Raw genomic sequence first — 15,784 nt, forward strand, 5'->3', positions numbered from 1 at the left:
AGGAAATAAAAAGTCTGGTAGAACCTGCTATAAATAAGTAGGAATTTACCCAAGAAAACAAAATATTTTGGACTAAAGGCAGTACTACTCAGAGCTGTTATAAGATGCACTGAGATAAAACATTCCCTTTTTCTGCCCTCCTTTAAAAGGCATAACAAGATCAAAATGTACAAAAACAGATACTGATAATTATTCTTTAAAAACATTCATTATAGGGGTGCCTGGGTGGGTCAGTCGGTTAAATGTCCCAACTCTTGATTTTGGCTCAGGTCATGATCTCAGGGTTGGGAGATGGGAGTCCCATGTCGGGCTCTGTGCTCAGCAGGGAGTCTGCATGAGGATTCTCTCTCTCTCTCTCTCCCCCGTTTTGCCCATGCTCTCAAAAAAAAGAAACAAAAAAATGTTCATTGCTTCTCTTGTTTTTCTAGATAATAAGATACAATTAATTTATAATTTCAACAGTTTTAAGGAATTGATTGTTTTGCAATAAAATATATAAAGATTTAAAGCATACTATCTCCCAAATTAGTATACATTATATTTTACAAATGGAAAAATCACGAGTATCTAGTTTATTAGAGACACAGAGAGAGAGAAAGATAGAGAAATAGATGCTGTGAGAAAGTTATTGTTAACAAGTCTATTTAAAAGTTTAGTATCCAAAGGGATTTATCTCCCAGAAGCACAAGGAAAACTTCACAATACATCTATAAATTGGACTCATGGCTAGATACTAAGGAATCCAGTATACTATCTACATTAAGCACTACAGTCAGAACTAAACTTAGCAATAATTCTCCTTGCAGTGATAATCCTATCTTTGGCAGATGAATGACAAAGTACACATGAAATGAAAAAGACCAGAATCAGAACTAAGCCTAGTAATACCGATTTTTGGTTTTCTTTCTTGTCCTTTTTTTTTTTTTTAAAGATTTTTTAATTTATGGATACCTGGGTGGCTCAGTGTGTTAAGCCTCTGCCTTCGGCTCAGGTCATGATCTCAGGGTCCTGGAATCTCTCAGCAGAGAGTCTGCTCCCCCTGCCCTAACCTGCCTCTCTGCCTACTAGCAATCTGTCAAATAAATAAATAAAATTTTTTTAAAAAGATTTTATTTATTTATTTGACAGACAGAGATCACAAGTAGGCAGAGAGGCAGGCAGAGAGAGAGGGAGGGAAGCAGGCTCACTGCTGAGCAGAGAGCCCGATGCATGGCTCAATACCAGAACCTTGGGATTATGACTTGAGCCGAAGGCAGGGGCTTTAACCCACTGAGCTGCCCAGGCACCCCAATAAATAAAATATTAAAAAAAAAAAAAAAGATTGTTTATTTGAGAGAGAGAGGCAGAGAGAGCATGTGCAAGCTAGCAGGAGAAGGGGTAAAGGGAGAGGGAGAGAGAATCCCCAAGCCAACTTGGGGCTCCATCCCAGAACCCTGAGATCATAACCTAAGCTGAAACCAAGAGATGGGCTCTTAACCAACTGAGCCACCCAGGCCCCCCATTGACCCTTGATTTTCTTAAAAAAACAAAAAACAAAAATAACAAAATTAAAAAGTGTTCACAAGCATCAAGCAACTATCAATATGTCAAGTAGGAAGGAAGACAACTAAAAATACTATTATCTGTGATTCACAAATAGTTTTTTGTGCCTTTCAAATAAAAAGTAATCAGAACTATCCGAAATATGGGAAATAGTGTAAGTATTTAACAAGACTGATAAAAGATTAGAGAGATGCCCAGTAGTCTATCAATCTCCTAAGGAAATCAGCCAGCAAAGAAAGATATATATGGAGACATACTCTAGGCCCCAAAATTCTACTCTAGCTATCTGCCCCAGAGAAATTTTTTTTTAAAAGATTTTATTTATTTATTTGACAGGCAGAGATTACAAGCTGGTGGGGGGTGGGGGGTGGGGGCGGGGAAGCAGGCCTCATGCTGAGCAGAGAGCCTGATATGGGGCTTGATCCCAGGACTCTGGGATCATGACCTGAGCTGAAGGCAGAGGCTTTAACCCACTAAGCCACTCAGGCACCCCTGCCCCAGAGAAATTTAAAAAGACCCACCTACTCAAGAACAGCCACGGCAGGTTTATTCATAAGAACCAAAAAGCAGATATGCAAACTGTTGTGTATCATATAATGAAATATTCCTCAGCAACAAATGTACACAGTATGAAGGATTCTCAAAAATATTAAGTAGAACAAAAAATTCACAGCACAAGAATACATAGTGTATGATTCCATTTTTATAAAGTTCTAGAATAAGCCAAATTATCCTATGGTAGAAGATATCAGAACAGTGGTTGCCTCTGGGGACAAGGAAGACTGGAAAGGGACATGAGGTAACTTGCTGGCCTGAAGGAAATTTTCCATATTTTGACTGGGAAAAAAGTTACAAGAGTGGGTACATGGATAGATACCTGTGTCAAAACTCAAGACTATACACAGTATCTCTGCATTTACTTTAAGTTATACTGTAATTTAAAAAAAAGGAATATGGAAAAAATGATACAGAAGGGAAATGGTACAAACACACCATCAGGATTCTCCATCTCACGAAGGGCATCCTGTGACTCAGAGGATTAAAACTAACACTATACTGGGAAATGTTAGTTAGTGTGCTAATGGATATACCAGAAAATAATTAAAAACAAAATGAACAATCTATAATTGGACAAATTAGGCAAACAGCATACTATAGATGCCAGGCTTGCCTTATTCATTCCCACTCTGGAATTCACACTGCATACATTAAATCCTCTGAAAAGTCTGGAGAATACTTATGTTCCATTAGCAAGAACTAGAAAAATCAAAACTATTCTTCTGTTTCACTGAAAAGCAGAAATAAATACAGTAGGTAAGGGAAGGTAAGATGGTACCTAAGAAAGGCTATAAACACAATTACTAAGATCCTAGAATCAACAGAGAGCAAAGTCTGAATCATGGGTTCACTGCTATAGACCAATGGCATTGTTCTCCTGCCACTCATATGCTGAAGCATATGAAACTAATTAAAACATATGAACTAATTAAGCATATGAAACTAATTAAACTTAAATGAGATGGAATGGAGGCAATCTAATCTGATAAGACTGGCCGCTTTTTAAGAAGAGGAAGAGAAAGATACCCCCGAATACACAGTGAGAAGTAGCAGTTTGCAAGCCCAGAAGACAGCCCTCATCAGAAATGGACTCTGTTGGATCTTGATCTAGGACTTCTAGCCTCCAGGCTATGAGAAAATCAGTTTCTGTTGTTTAAGCCAGCCAGTCTGTAATATTTTGTTATGGCAACCAAAACTATTATCACTCAGAACAGTATGTCAGATCACAACAGCAGTGATCTTTGAAAATTCAGAAAAATCAAATCTACAAATGGGAGGCAAATTTCTTTCTCTCTTTTTAGAGAGAGCATGCAAGAGTCGGGGTGGGGGAGAGGTGGAGAGGGAAGGAGAGGATCTTATGCTGGCTCCATGCCCAATGTGGAGCCCAACTCACAGCTCGATCTCACAACCCTGAGGATCATGACCTGAGCTGAAATCAAGAGCGGACACCAACAGACTGAGCCATCTAAAAGGGCAAATTTCTGGAAATTACAAATCAATGAGCCTGATGTCATAACCTAATAAAATTCTAGATCACATTATTACATTATAAGCTTTCAGAAAATGATATAGGGATAATAAAGGGTACACATGGTTTTACTAATGGCAAATAATTACCATAGTAACCTCAATCCCAATTTTTCCATTATCAGACGCTGTGTATGTGTAAGAAATGCTGCACATGTGCCTTGACTTTGGAAAAACATCTAAGAAAATATCCTAGGATACTTCTTCTAATAAGATTATGAAATATGGGGTGATGACCAAGGTTTAAATAATTTTACCTAAAGAGTTCATCACTCGGGTCAATCTAGAGGAGTCTATGGAGCACTAGCCATCTGTGGCTCTTTTTAGCAATTCTTCCCATTGATTTGAAGTCAGGCACAGGAAAAAGGGCTAACACATTTGCAAATAAACTTTAATAGCTGGATGGGCTGTTAATATCTCATGTGATAATATAAACTCAGTTTCTTGATAGAACTAAGATGTAATTTCTTGAGCTAAGTTAAAAAAGTGTATGTGTGTGTATCTTCCAGAGATCTAGCAGTGTAATGGGCTTCTTCAAAAACAAGCAAACAAAACCCAAACACAGACACATACACAAAGTCCTAATACTCAGAAATCAATTTATTCAGAAGAATACTCTGCATTTATAGAGAGCTGAACTGTACACTCCATTAGAAGAATGGAAGTCACAAACCACTGGTGGAGATGAAACAAATCAGCCAGCCAATATGAAGCGTGTGGAAGCCATGTCACTGAGGGAGAGTGAGGAGCTCAGGGTATAAAACCAGAAGCAGCCATTCTCAACCTAGGTACCATGAAGGAATTAGCCCTAAGACATCCTCTGTGCAATGAATTAATTTCTCCACTATGCTCTACAATGGTGTTAGCTTCCAGAGGCCTTGGAGGATTGAGAAAACAGTCACTGATCACACTGTCGTAGGGTTTACTTCTCTCGTGGTATCTCAAAAACATAAACCAAAGCTGCCTAAAATTTTGTCTTTTCCATACCCCTCTGTGGCTATACTTATTATTAAATGAAATTAAATTACTGATTTATTAATAATTATCAATGTTATTAATATCATAATATATTATATATTATGTATAATTATAAAATATATTAATACATAAGTATGACATTATATTAATTATTAATATAATTATTAATAATTATCAAATTATTAAAGTAAATTAACTCTCTTGGGGTGCCTGGGTGGCTCAGTGGATTAAGCCTCTGCCTTTGGCTCAGGTCATGATCTCAGGGTCCGTGAATCAAGCCCCGCATCAGGCTCTCTGCTCAGCAGGGAGCTTGCTTCCCCCACCTCCTCTGCCTGCCTCTGCCTACTTTGTGATCTCTGTCAAATAAATAAATAAAATCTAAAAAAAAAAAAAAAAAAAGTATAACTCTCTTTTGCTCCCAGGATATAATTGAAGAAATTAAAAGAACATGGGTGAAACTGATAATCTTGACTAGGTTTCCTGCAAAAGAGTAATATACTACACAGCCCAGTAATTTTTAGGCTGAAAGCAGACTTAAGAAACTTCTTAACGATCACTGCTTTCCAGCCTATAGCTTGCCCTCAAGCTCAGGCTAAGCACACAGTTTTTAAAAATCAGCTGTCAAGTCTTTGGGAAGAACCTGTCATCTTCCTCTAATATTATTTTCTTTAAGAATTTTTGGCCTGTTTTACAATCTCTACAAATATACCAAAGTGTTCCTTCTTATGACTTAAGTTGGCAAAACACCAATTTTAAAAATCGTATTTCCAAGAGTCATACTAAAATATGGATAGGCCTAACTTATTAATAGGTTCCAAAGATAGTATGTTTATCTTCCTTAACTGCCCTTGTTTATAGAAACTCTTAGAAGAGGGGTAACCACAAACTTAATTAACATTCCCATGGAATTTCATTGTTCAAAGTATTTTGGTTAATGTCTTAGCTTTCATGATAATCCCCAGATCTGCCTAAGATCCCACAGCTAGTACAGCCAGTTTCTCCAGATCCAAGTTCCACATTTCAACAGCTCCCAGATCCACAGTAAGATGTGTGCTACAGCACACCACCTACTACTATTCCCTCCCTCCTCCTTCCAACTAGGAGGCTACATCTAACACTGCCTCTGTCACCTCGCAGGGTTTGAAATCCTTCCCAGCCACTGTGCCCCTACTTCTCTTCACTTGTTCTGGGCTCAACACATAGTTCACAATGAGGAATACAAAGAAGAATGAAGAGATAAGAGTTCTCTGGGCACAACGCTTTTTTAAAATGCACCTAATATAAAATGCATCTAATAATTTTAGAAAGAGAGTAAGATGACAGAAAAAAGAGGGTCCAGGTTTTCAGTCCATCTCTGCTACTGAAAAGTTGAGTGGTTTCTGGCAAACCATTAGCTATAATTCCCTCAAAATATCTATCCTATACGGCTATGAAGAGGACTAGAAGATATGAAAAACATAAAAATGAATGTTCTCCAAAAATGTCAGTTATCCTGAAGAACAAATCATACACAGTGTTATAAATAAGAAGAAACTGTTCTTCCCCATGAGATACCTAACATTTTTAGGTTGTATATTTAGAACTGGTAAAATGTGAGATCATGTCATGTTTTTGACGCTAATTTCGGTGTTTAAACAGTATCTCTTCTTTTTTTAAGACTTATTTATTTATTTTGACAGAGAGAGATCACAAGTAGGCAGAGAGGCAGGCAGAGAGAGAAGGAGAAGCAGGCTCCCCGCCAAGCAGAGAGCCTGATGCAGGGCTCTATTCCAGGACCCTGAGACCATGACCCGAGCTGAAGGCAGAGGCTTTAAGCCACTGAGCCACCCAGGCACCCCCGGTGTTTAAACAATATTTCAGTGAACTGTTATATACTGCTGAGATTTCTTCTTGATCATGGTCAGGAGAACCCTTGCAGCATGTTCAGGAGAGAAAAGACTGAGGAGGATTTTATAGGTATAGAAAGTAATCTCTTTTGTAGGACATATATGACAAGGGTTTTCTACTCTCTGCAGTTCACACTCTCCAAGAGAACTTTGTCACAAAAGAGAGATGGGAGAACAGTTAACTTGGTCTGTACAAATTCTAAAGTAAAATAACCAGTCTAGGTATTTTTAGTTGCTTTTTCCTTCTTTTGAAAACAAAGAATTTGAATATGGGCTCAAAGGCAAGCCTACTTAATGCTTTTATATACAATATATTTACTAAGAGAAATTTCATACCTCACTACAAGATGCAACTGCTCTGTGTAAAGGTGTCAACCATTTGCTGTCTTTGGCATTAACTCTAGCTCCTGCAACAAGAAGAAAAAAATAAATTGAAATATTTTGCATAAAATATTTTAAATAAATCGCCTGAAATATTAGTTATATATTATAGTCCAAATTGGATAAGTAACAATTGAAAAAGTGGTATTTATTTTTTATACTTTCTGCAAATAAATTACTAAGTTATAAAAACAAAACTAGCCAAAAAGATATTAGTTATTTTTATTAAAAATAAAATAAACATCACTTTATATATAAACTAGAAAAGCACCTTTATACAGAGCATATTAAAGTAAAATAAGTCCCCATTTTAGAATGTGTCTTAAAAACTCAAAATAAGAATATTCCTATGTAAAAGGCAGACCATTACAAAATCTTCATTACATTTCTTTACTAATGAATGTATCATGTTATAAAGCAATATATCAAAATATTTCTCCAATGAGGATTAAAAATGCATTAGTACTATAAAATTATTTTGTAAAATGGATACAGTAGCTATAGACTTAGGAAAAAAACTGAGAAAGAAATGAACAAACCCACATGTCTTTCTGGGTTATACATAAAGGTTTAAAGAATTTTTAAAAAATCAACTACATACAGTTATTTAAAAATCATTGAGTCAATGGACAAAAATTATCCTTTACAGAATATAAATGCACTTTGTAAGACAAAAAAATGTATTATGTAATTGGGGTGGGGAGGTGGAATCTATTGCTTATATAAAATCCACTGATTTGGTACCTAAACCCCAAACAGAAGGAGCAACCAAACATAGGACAGGTATATATCGAACTAGACAGAAATAGCCCTGGCTCTTAAAAGTATATAGAAACTGGTGACAGGTCCTACACTGTAAGCAACCTTAGATTTATATCCAGGATCACAGCTAGCAAGTAAGAAGGGGCTTTAGAAATCTAGTTCAACCTCCTCATTTTCTAGATAACGAAATACAGGTACAGAGAATAGTTTAACATCAAAGTCTAGTTAGTACAGTAGAATCAAGGCTAGAATTCAGATGTCCTAATGTTTGCATTCCATGTTTTGAGAGTGAGGTTCCAGGGAATAATCAAATGCAGTGACTCTGAGTCATAGCTCTAATTACTACCTACGGGTTCCTACCTAGTTGTGTGATCCCTCTGAACAAAAGTTTCTTCATCTATAGAGCAGATCTCCTAATGTCTTGTAACAAAAGTTTAACATAATAAACACAAATTCATTAGATACATTAGATACACAGATGTTAAAAATAGATTTAAAAGTCCTAAAAATGAGAGAAAAAAAGAAATGAAAAACAAGCGTATAAAATCATTCACAAATATAACAGTTGAAATTCTGAGAGTAACTGAACTCCTGAGTAGAGACAAGTGAGGACACTGGAAGAATTAAGAACCAATGTGATAGCTTTCACGACTGCTCAACTAGGCTTTAGAAGAAAGGGACTCAGCAGAATAAAGAAACAGCTAAAGCGAAGGGTATATTTATGTAATAAACGTGAACAACTATCTGCTACACTTTTAGGAGACCAAGATAGTTAAAACATGGACTGTGAGACCACAATAAAGCCAGTATTTGTTCTGGGTAAAAGGTAGAATGTAGATATTGCAAACATTTAAAATGCACATAGGTTAAAAGGTTGGAGTCCTCAGAGATGATAAAGGGATAATACAGAAGCTAGGCTCTGGCTCTTTCATTCTCCCATTTATCTGGTTGGAACTTCAAAGGTTCTCCATAATCCTTGTACCTCTTTCTACAATTTTCTGTTATGTGCATAGTAGAAGGGCAAATCCTGGCATTAAGGCCTGAAAGGTAGTGACTCACTCAGAAAAGATAGGTACTCTGGGAAGACAAGGGTAGAAAAGAATGAGGCCTGATAATAGGTCTTCAGCAAATGGGAAGGGTCATGAAGTCTGATTCTAGGCATTAATTAACAAGGAAATTGAATGTGGCTGTGACAAAAAATGGGAAGAATCTCCATGTACTCATAAAGAGCCGAGAAATAAAAAGTGAACAAAGCAGTGAGAACTGGATGAGTAATGTTCTTTAATTTTATGTAGAAAATAGAATAGGTAAGTATAAATATCTATACTCATATTTGCTTTATATACATAAGGAAACCCTGAAGGAACACTAAGACATTAATAACAGTGGCTGCCTATGCATTTGTGTAGGTAGTGACGTACAATGAGAATTGGGTGATAGGGGACTGAGGTAGAAATGCAACTTTACTGTATACAGAATATAAACATATACATACTTATACATACATAACTTTATATAAATTTCAAAATTTTAGAATAAAACTGAAATACTATTTATTAAAAAAAAAAAAAAAGAAAGAAGAGAGAAAAATGTATTTGAGAAGGAATAAAAGGAGAGACCATAAAAAAATTCCAAGAATTTGGCTTCAAGTGCAAAGAAAAAAATTGGGAAGTAACTAGGTAGAGAGTAAAGATAGTTCTTTCTTTTGAACATAGGTTATAAGATACACAGTTAAAGAAAGAAAATCTAGTTTTGATGCCCACTTGGCAGCCTAAAGTAAAAGACACTGCTGGTTTCTTTCTTCCATTTTAAGTTATGATAATTAATTAATTAGTCTTCACTTTTAATAACTTTAATAACAAATTCAAAGTTAATTTATCAAAAAACATAAGTGACTACAACAAAGAATCTACTAATGGTTTACTGAGAATACAAAATACTACTAGTTGGTACTAATGTAACAGATGATGTGATTAAAAAAATTGTCCTTTTTAGATTCTTTAAAAACACTTATCCCCAGGAATATCAGCACCACAGCATTCCAGACCTCTGATCATAATCTTTCCAGAAGGCACTCATCTTATCTTTTGTTAAGTCATGGGTTTCTTTTAACAGGACTAATCAAAATGTTTTAATTCCTTGTAGATTAAAGGTCAAGTATACAAGAAATGGTTAACTATTTCTAAGGACACCAAAAGAACAAATATCTCCCTGCACACATCCACTAATTAGTATACACTTTACATATTAAAAAACATAGTATACACTTTACATATAAACATATTGTATAGCATAGCAATATACATTACAAAGTGGCAACTATCTGTAAAATGAAAAATGGAGTAAGAGAAACAAACATGATGGCACACTTCAGATGTCCAGGTTCCTAGAGCTCATCTCATGTGAATTCTGAAGGTAACCAGACTTTTGTTCTACACAGACAGCTCCAAAATTAACCAAATATTCATAAACACAAGCTACAAAGTCATTCCAGTAATGAAAAATATTTCCAGAGTAAAGTTTCTCAGTCTAACAGTTGAAAACCAGCCACAAAGGCTAACAATGAAGATGGAGAAAGGGAAAAAAAAAAATCATACTGACTCAAAACATAAAAGTCTTTGATAATCAAATGTAACAGCTCTGGTGGAAACATCACATACTCTGTACCTGGCAGAGTATAATGCTTGTAGTTTATAAGGATAATCTTGAGTCACCAAGGAAAGATTAATTACTTTACTATTTCCTAGTCATTAAAAATGAAGAGCATATAAAATAGCAGCCCCATCCCAAATATTGAAGTTAGGTTACTGGGAGACCCTCAGGTAAGAGGAAGCACTGCTAAGAAACTGAAGACAATAAAGATAGCAATTTAAAGGTGATAACTGATAACTACTGCAAACCAACATTTCCAGAAAACCTCCCAAGTGCTAGGAGCACATCTCATTAAATCCAAGGTAGTTATGCCCAATTATGTATCAAATACTTTCTTTACTAGTCTCCCATTCCCCCCTGCCCCACAAAATTCACATATAAGGGAAATCCATGAGCTCTCCCTTAAGATGATAAATAAGCAGCCAGGACGTATGCCACATCAAGTATCTGAATTTAGAATCATCTTCCAGAGTAGAGATGTGATTAGATTTCTGGAATGTTAAAAGCAAAAAGAAAAAAATAAAGCAAGCAAAAAACTGTAGGGTAACCCAAACAGGTTGTATCCATTTGATACCACCATTAGATTATATAGAAAAATTCAGATAACCAGCTTCCTCTCACCCAGTCTTTTCACTTAATAATTCATACATATAAAAATGTACTGACAGTTTTTGAAAGAAAAAAATTAAGATTTCCAGAATTGGGTCAATGTCTAGCTCATCTGAAGATAAACAAGAAAATAATTTTAAAAATAAAAAATCTGGGGCACCCAGGAGGCACAGTCAGTTAAGCATTTGACTCTTGGTTTCAGCTCAGGTAATGATCTCAGGGTTGTGAGATCAAGCCCCATGTCCAGCTCCATGCTCAAAGCAGAGTCTGCTTAAAACTTTTTCCCCTGTGTTCTCGCTCTCTTTCTCTCTAATAAATAAATAAATAAATAAATAATCTGATTTACTTACATCAGTCTGTTCTGAGCTCTAGACAACAATGCAGCTGAAGAGAAGTCTGGACTTGTGAGGACACACTCAGGCATTAGAGGAAGGAGCCCAGAGGCAGGACCTATGACCTAATAATGGCTCTGTAACAAGATGTCATGTGACCTGGGGCTGTTCCCCAGAGCCCAGACCTTCATGTTGTTAATCATAATCTCTGCTTCTTATGCCTTCTGTGTATATTGGGGAGTGACGGCAGAGGGTGAGGGAGGATGAGCCCCAGGTTGAAACAACATAGGGAACTCCTGTTTCTGCAAAGTGGGTTCCACAAGTCAGGAATTGAAATCAGGAGCATCCCATTTAACTCTAGGTCTCAACTCATCTGTTTTTTCCTCAATCTAATCAATGAATAAGATCTGCCAATTCGTCGAATTTTGAAACTAAGTTATCAGTAAAATAAGGTTGTGCTAAGTGATCTCTATGATCCATTTCCTATTATAACGTTCTATCCTATTTTGGAATAGGTACCCAGAATAAATTATTTCATACTTATTAAATACCCTGCCCTTCCTTAACATTAAGTAGATAAGGTAGCATCTTTTATAATCTATACCAAGGTGTCTTCAATTACAGTCCGCAGACTGCCAGCCACCTATTTTGTAAATAAAGTTTTAGTGTAATACGGCTACATCTATTCACTGAAAGTGTTAACTATATAGCTTTTACATTACAGAGGTAGAATTAAGTAGTTGCCAGATGTCTGTCTGGCCCTTTACATAAAACGTCTTTTGACCTCTGACCTAGACTAAGTACTTGATACTAGATACTATTAAAGTTATTTCTATTTCCAGAGGTGTTTATAATAATTTTTATAATAATTATTAGTCCCACTAATAATTTTCTAAAACTTCTCCTTGCAGAGAATAGTTGTCCACTTTTTTAATATAGGATTTTATTTATTTATTTGACAGAGAGAGAGATCACAAGTAGGCAGAGCAGCAGGCAGAGAGAGAGGGGAAACAGGCTCCCTGCTAAGCAGAGAGCCCCATGCAGGGCTCGATCCCAGAACCCTGAGATCATGACCTGAGCCGAAGACAGAGGCTTAATCCACTGAGCCACCCAGGTGCCCCTAGTTCTCTACTTCTAAACCTTGGAGGAGACAGTCCATGTCCAGTGAGCTGGGCTAGGAGCCAAATACTTTCAATACTCTTCTCAAACTGGAAATAATGCTTTCCTTTAGCTGTCTACCAAAAGTAATGGCAAGGCGCACCTGGGTGGCTCAGTCATTGGGCGTCTGCCTTCGGCTCAGGTCATGATCCCAGGGTCCTGGGATAGAGCCCCATATCAGGCTCCCCGCTCTGTGGGAAGCCTGCTTCTCCCTCTTCCACTCCCCCTGCTTGTGTTCCCTCTCTCTCTCTCTCTGTGAAATAAACAAATAAAATCTTAAAAAAAAAAAAAAGTAATGGCAAAAGCTTCAGATTTTGTTTTCAGGTCAGAGTGGAATAAGCAAAAAGCAACTACATTTCCACTTTTCCACCTGCAATGCCAGGGGTAACAGCTGCTGCACTGTATCATTTAAGATAGTGTTATGGACCCCAGATACAGTGGGTTGAACTGTGTCCCCCACCACCCTTCCCCAATCCTAACTCTAAGAACTCAGAATGCTATCTTACTTGGAAATAGGGTCTTTACAGAGGTAATTAAGTTAAAAGGAGGTAATTAAGGTGGGCCTTAATCCAATATGACTGATATCCTTACAAGCAGAAGAAATTTGGACACAGACAAGTACAGATAAAACACAAAAAGAATGCGGTCTCTGTAAGGGAAGGAGAGAGGCCTAGAACAGATCCTTCCCTAACAGCCCTCAGGAGCTAATGGGGAACACCTTGATCTCACACTTCCAACCTCCAAATTGTGAAAAAATAAATTTCCGTTGTTACAGTCACTCAAGTTGTGATACTTTGTTATGGTTGCCCTAGCAAACCAATATACCAGCACTGTAGGTTTTCAAGGGTCACATACTTAAGGTTTAATTCCTAATACATAACATTCGTATTTCCTTATTAACAGTCTATTATTTTCTATAACAGACTGATCAAATGAATTTTTGACTAATGCCTTACACTACCAAAGCCACTTAACCACATGTTGCAACAGTCTGAGATACTGCTAAAACCTATGATTTTTAAATACAAACATTAAATGAATAGCTCCCATGAAAGTATCTATACTTACGTAGCCAGAAAATTCAGTCTTTAAAACAGAAGTTCTTCAATAAAAATAATTGTCTACCCAAATCTTGCTAAGGAAGAACCACTGAGGAATCTTGACTATTTTTGACCCAGCTGAAGATAGAGGGAAAGGGCCAAACACCAGCAGATCATTACCTAAGACTGTGATCTAAAGAGCTGCCACATGCCTCCAACAACATACAGTACACCAAGAACTAAAAAAAACTAATCTTCTACACTGAGAGAAAGCCCATTTAGTTTGCGAGCTACTGGAACAGACAAACCTAACTGACGCTCACTTTTAGCCCCTCCCTACTCTATTCATTAGCAAATAACTATTCTGGAAGGATCCGGCACAAGAGAAAAAATATATGGGAGCAGAGTAAACTGAGTAAAATAAAATTAATAGGTGTATCTGAGAGAAATTATCCCAGGAAAGGAGAGGATGAATTTGCAAACTACTCTTTATACACAAATTCAGAGAGACTTAAGTGCTGAAGAGAGCTCTCAAAGGGTTCCAAGAGTGAGGCAGGACAGACAATGCAAAGAGATGAGAGCTAGCAGAGATAGGAAAGAAAAAAAGAAAAATAAAACAATTACAGATAAAAGCCTAAAGGTAACAAAAACAGAATAAACACAATTTAGAACACAGCTAAGAATGTGAACCACAGCCAGAGTGAATCTTTAAAAACCCAAGTCAGACCATGTCACTCCACTCAAAACTCACCTTTGGTCTTCCACATCACTTTAAGGGCCAAGACAAGTCTTTGTCAAAGTCTACAAGGCCACACATGATTTGCAACCTTGCCACCTCCTCTACTTCATCTCCTATTGTTCTTTTCACTTGCCTCCAAACATACTACCACCTCATGGTGTTTGTTATTCTCTCAGTTTGCAAGGCTTGCTTCAGTTATGTGCTCAAATGTCATGTATCACTGAACCCTTTCCTGATAATCTAATATAAAACAGCAAATGACCCCCACCCAACATATATTCCTTTAATGTTCCCACAGCAATTATCACAAGACAAGCTATGTATATTAACTTGTTACTATCTCCCCCACCAAAACATAAACTCTACAAAGGCTGGGACTTGCATCTGTTTTATTTGTTGTTTTACCTGCAGCACCTAGAATAGTGCCTGATACAGACAGAAAAACATCGAAATAAAATATTCAAAGGCTTAACAGAAAATATACATGAAATAAAAATCTAAATTTCGAAGTAAAAATGCACACTCACATTATGTCCCAGCAAAAATAATGAATAGATTTAGCCTAAGTTAGTACTGAATTTTAGGGATAAAGAATTGAATCCTACAGGCATCCAGGCAGAAAAGAAGTCACCATGGTGTAGAGGGTGGTAGGGGGGAACAGAAATGGTGAGGAGAGAAGAGCCTGATCCAAGACTTCCACTCAATGCTAGAAGACACTGGAGTAACATCTATAAAGTTGTGAGAAAAGAGCGTGAATCAAGAATTTTAAGAGTAATCAATCTACCCTTCATTTAAATAAAAAAGGCAATAGTCTCAAATAAGTAAGAATATGACATCCATGAGCTCTTACTAAATATTAAAAGAAAAAAAAAAACCTAACCCTCCAAAAACTTGAGGATGATGATGTCTATTCAACCAAGAGATAAATAAAAATAAAAAAATTGGGGCTAGAGAAGTTATGAATAAGGACTAGGGTATGTGTGAAAACAGTGAGAATTCTGATTACAAAATATAATGTGAAGTCATAATTTTTAAGAATGAAAACACAGACTGGAACAAATTAGAGAACATGGTTTCCTAATTTCTCATCAACAATAAAAATCTGAAATGTGAACATGGAAGGACACGGCTCTATAGGCTAATATCAACCTTTTTATCTTCTTCGTTTTTCATTTTCAAGAAATATTGTAGCAACAAATAACTTTGCCACTGATACCAAAATAGTTTTTACAATACAAAACTAGAATATTTATTGCAGTTTTTTTTTAAGCATATCATGACTTTGGTATAATGCAAGAGCTCAATGGAGATTATTTCATATTGCTTAATTTTCTTAAGATGGTAGCAGTTAAGGTTAACCTAATTACTATTGTAAAATGTCACCAATAATTAATATAAAAGGCAGGAGCAATCTATCCTGAACTCTCTACACCACCAATTTTTGCTGATAGCACAAACAAATTAGCCTAATTTTGTTGCCTACCTTCCTCTCCATGTATCTCATTCTCTTCTCGATCTAGAGACTCGATCAGATCAAAAACCTAGATGAAATTCTAATTTCTAACCAAACTTATTTAAAAATTCATTCAATATGATTATAAGGTTGGTGGTGGAGGCAGA

The 15,784-nt window shown here is 36.4% G+C and overlaps 1 protein-coding gene across 11 annotated transcripts in view; it reads right to left on the bottom strand.

The window, feature by feature from the left end:
• ANKRD28 (ankyrin repeat domain 28) overlaps window positions 1-15,784 on the bottom strand; it is a 202,071-nt gene that overhangs the window by 57,686 nt on the left and 128,601 nt on the right. For 5 of the 11 annotated variants that reach the window (XM_032869748.1, XM_032869749.1, XM_032869750.1 and 2 more), the window contains one exon: window positions 6,828-6,898. The exons of the other annotated variants lie outside the window; for them this stretch is intronic. In XM_032869748.1, coding sequence (XP_032725639.1) covers window positions 6,828-6,898 — 71 coding nt within the window. The remainder of the gene's footprint in view (window positions 1-6,827; window positions 6,899-15,784) is intronic. 11 annotated transcript variants of the gene reach the window in all.

This window comes from Lontra canadensis, unplaced genomic scaffold, assembly GCF_010015895.1.
Source record: "Lontra canadensis isolate GAN:19392208 unplaced genomic scaffold, GSC_riverotter_1.0 scaffold38, whole genome shotgun sequence".
NCBI classification, from domain to species: domain Eukaryota; kingdom Metazoa; phylum Chordata; class Mammalia; order Carnivora; family Mustelidae; genus Lontra; species Lontra canadensis.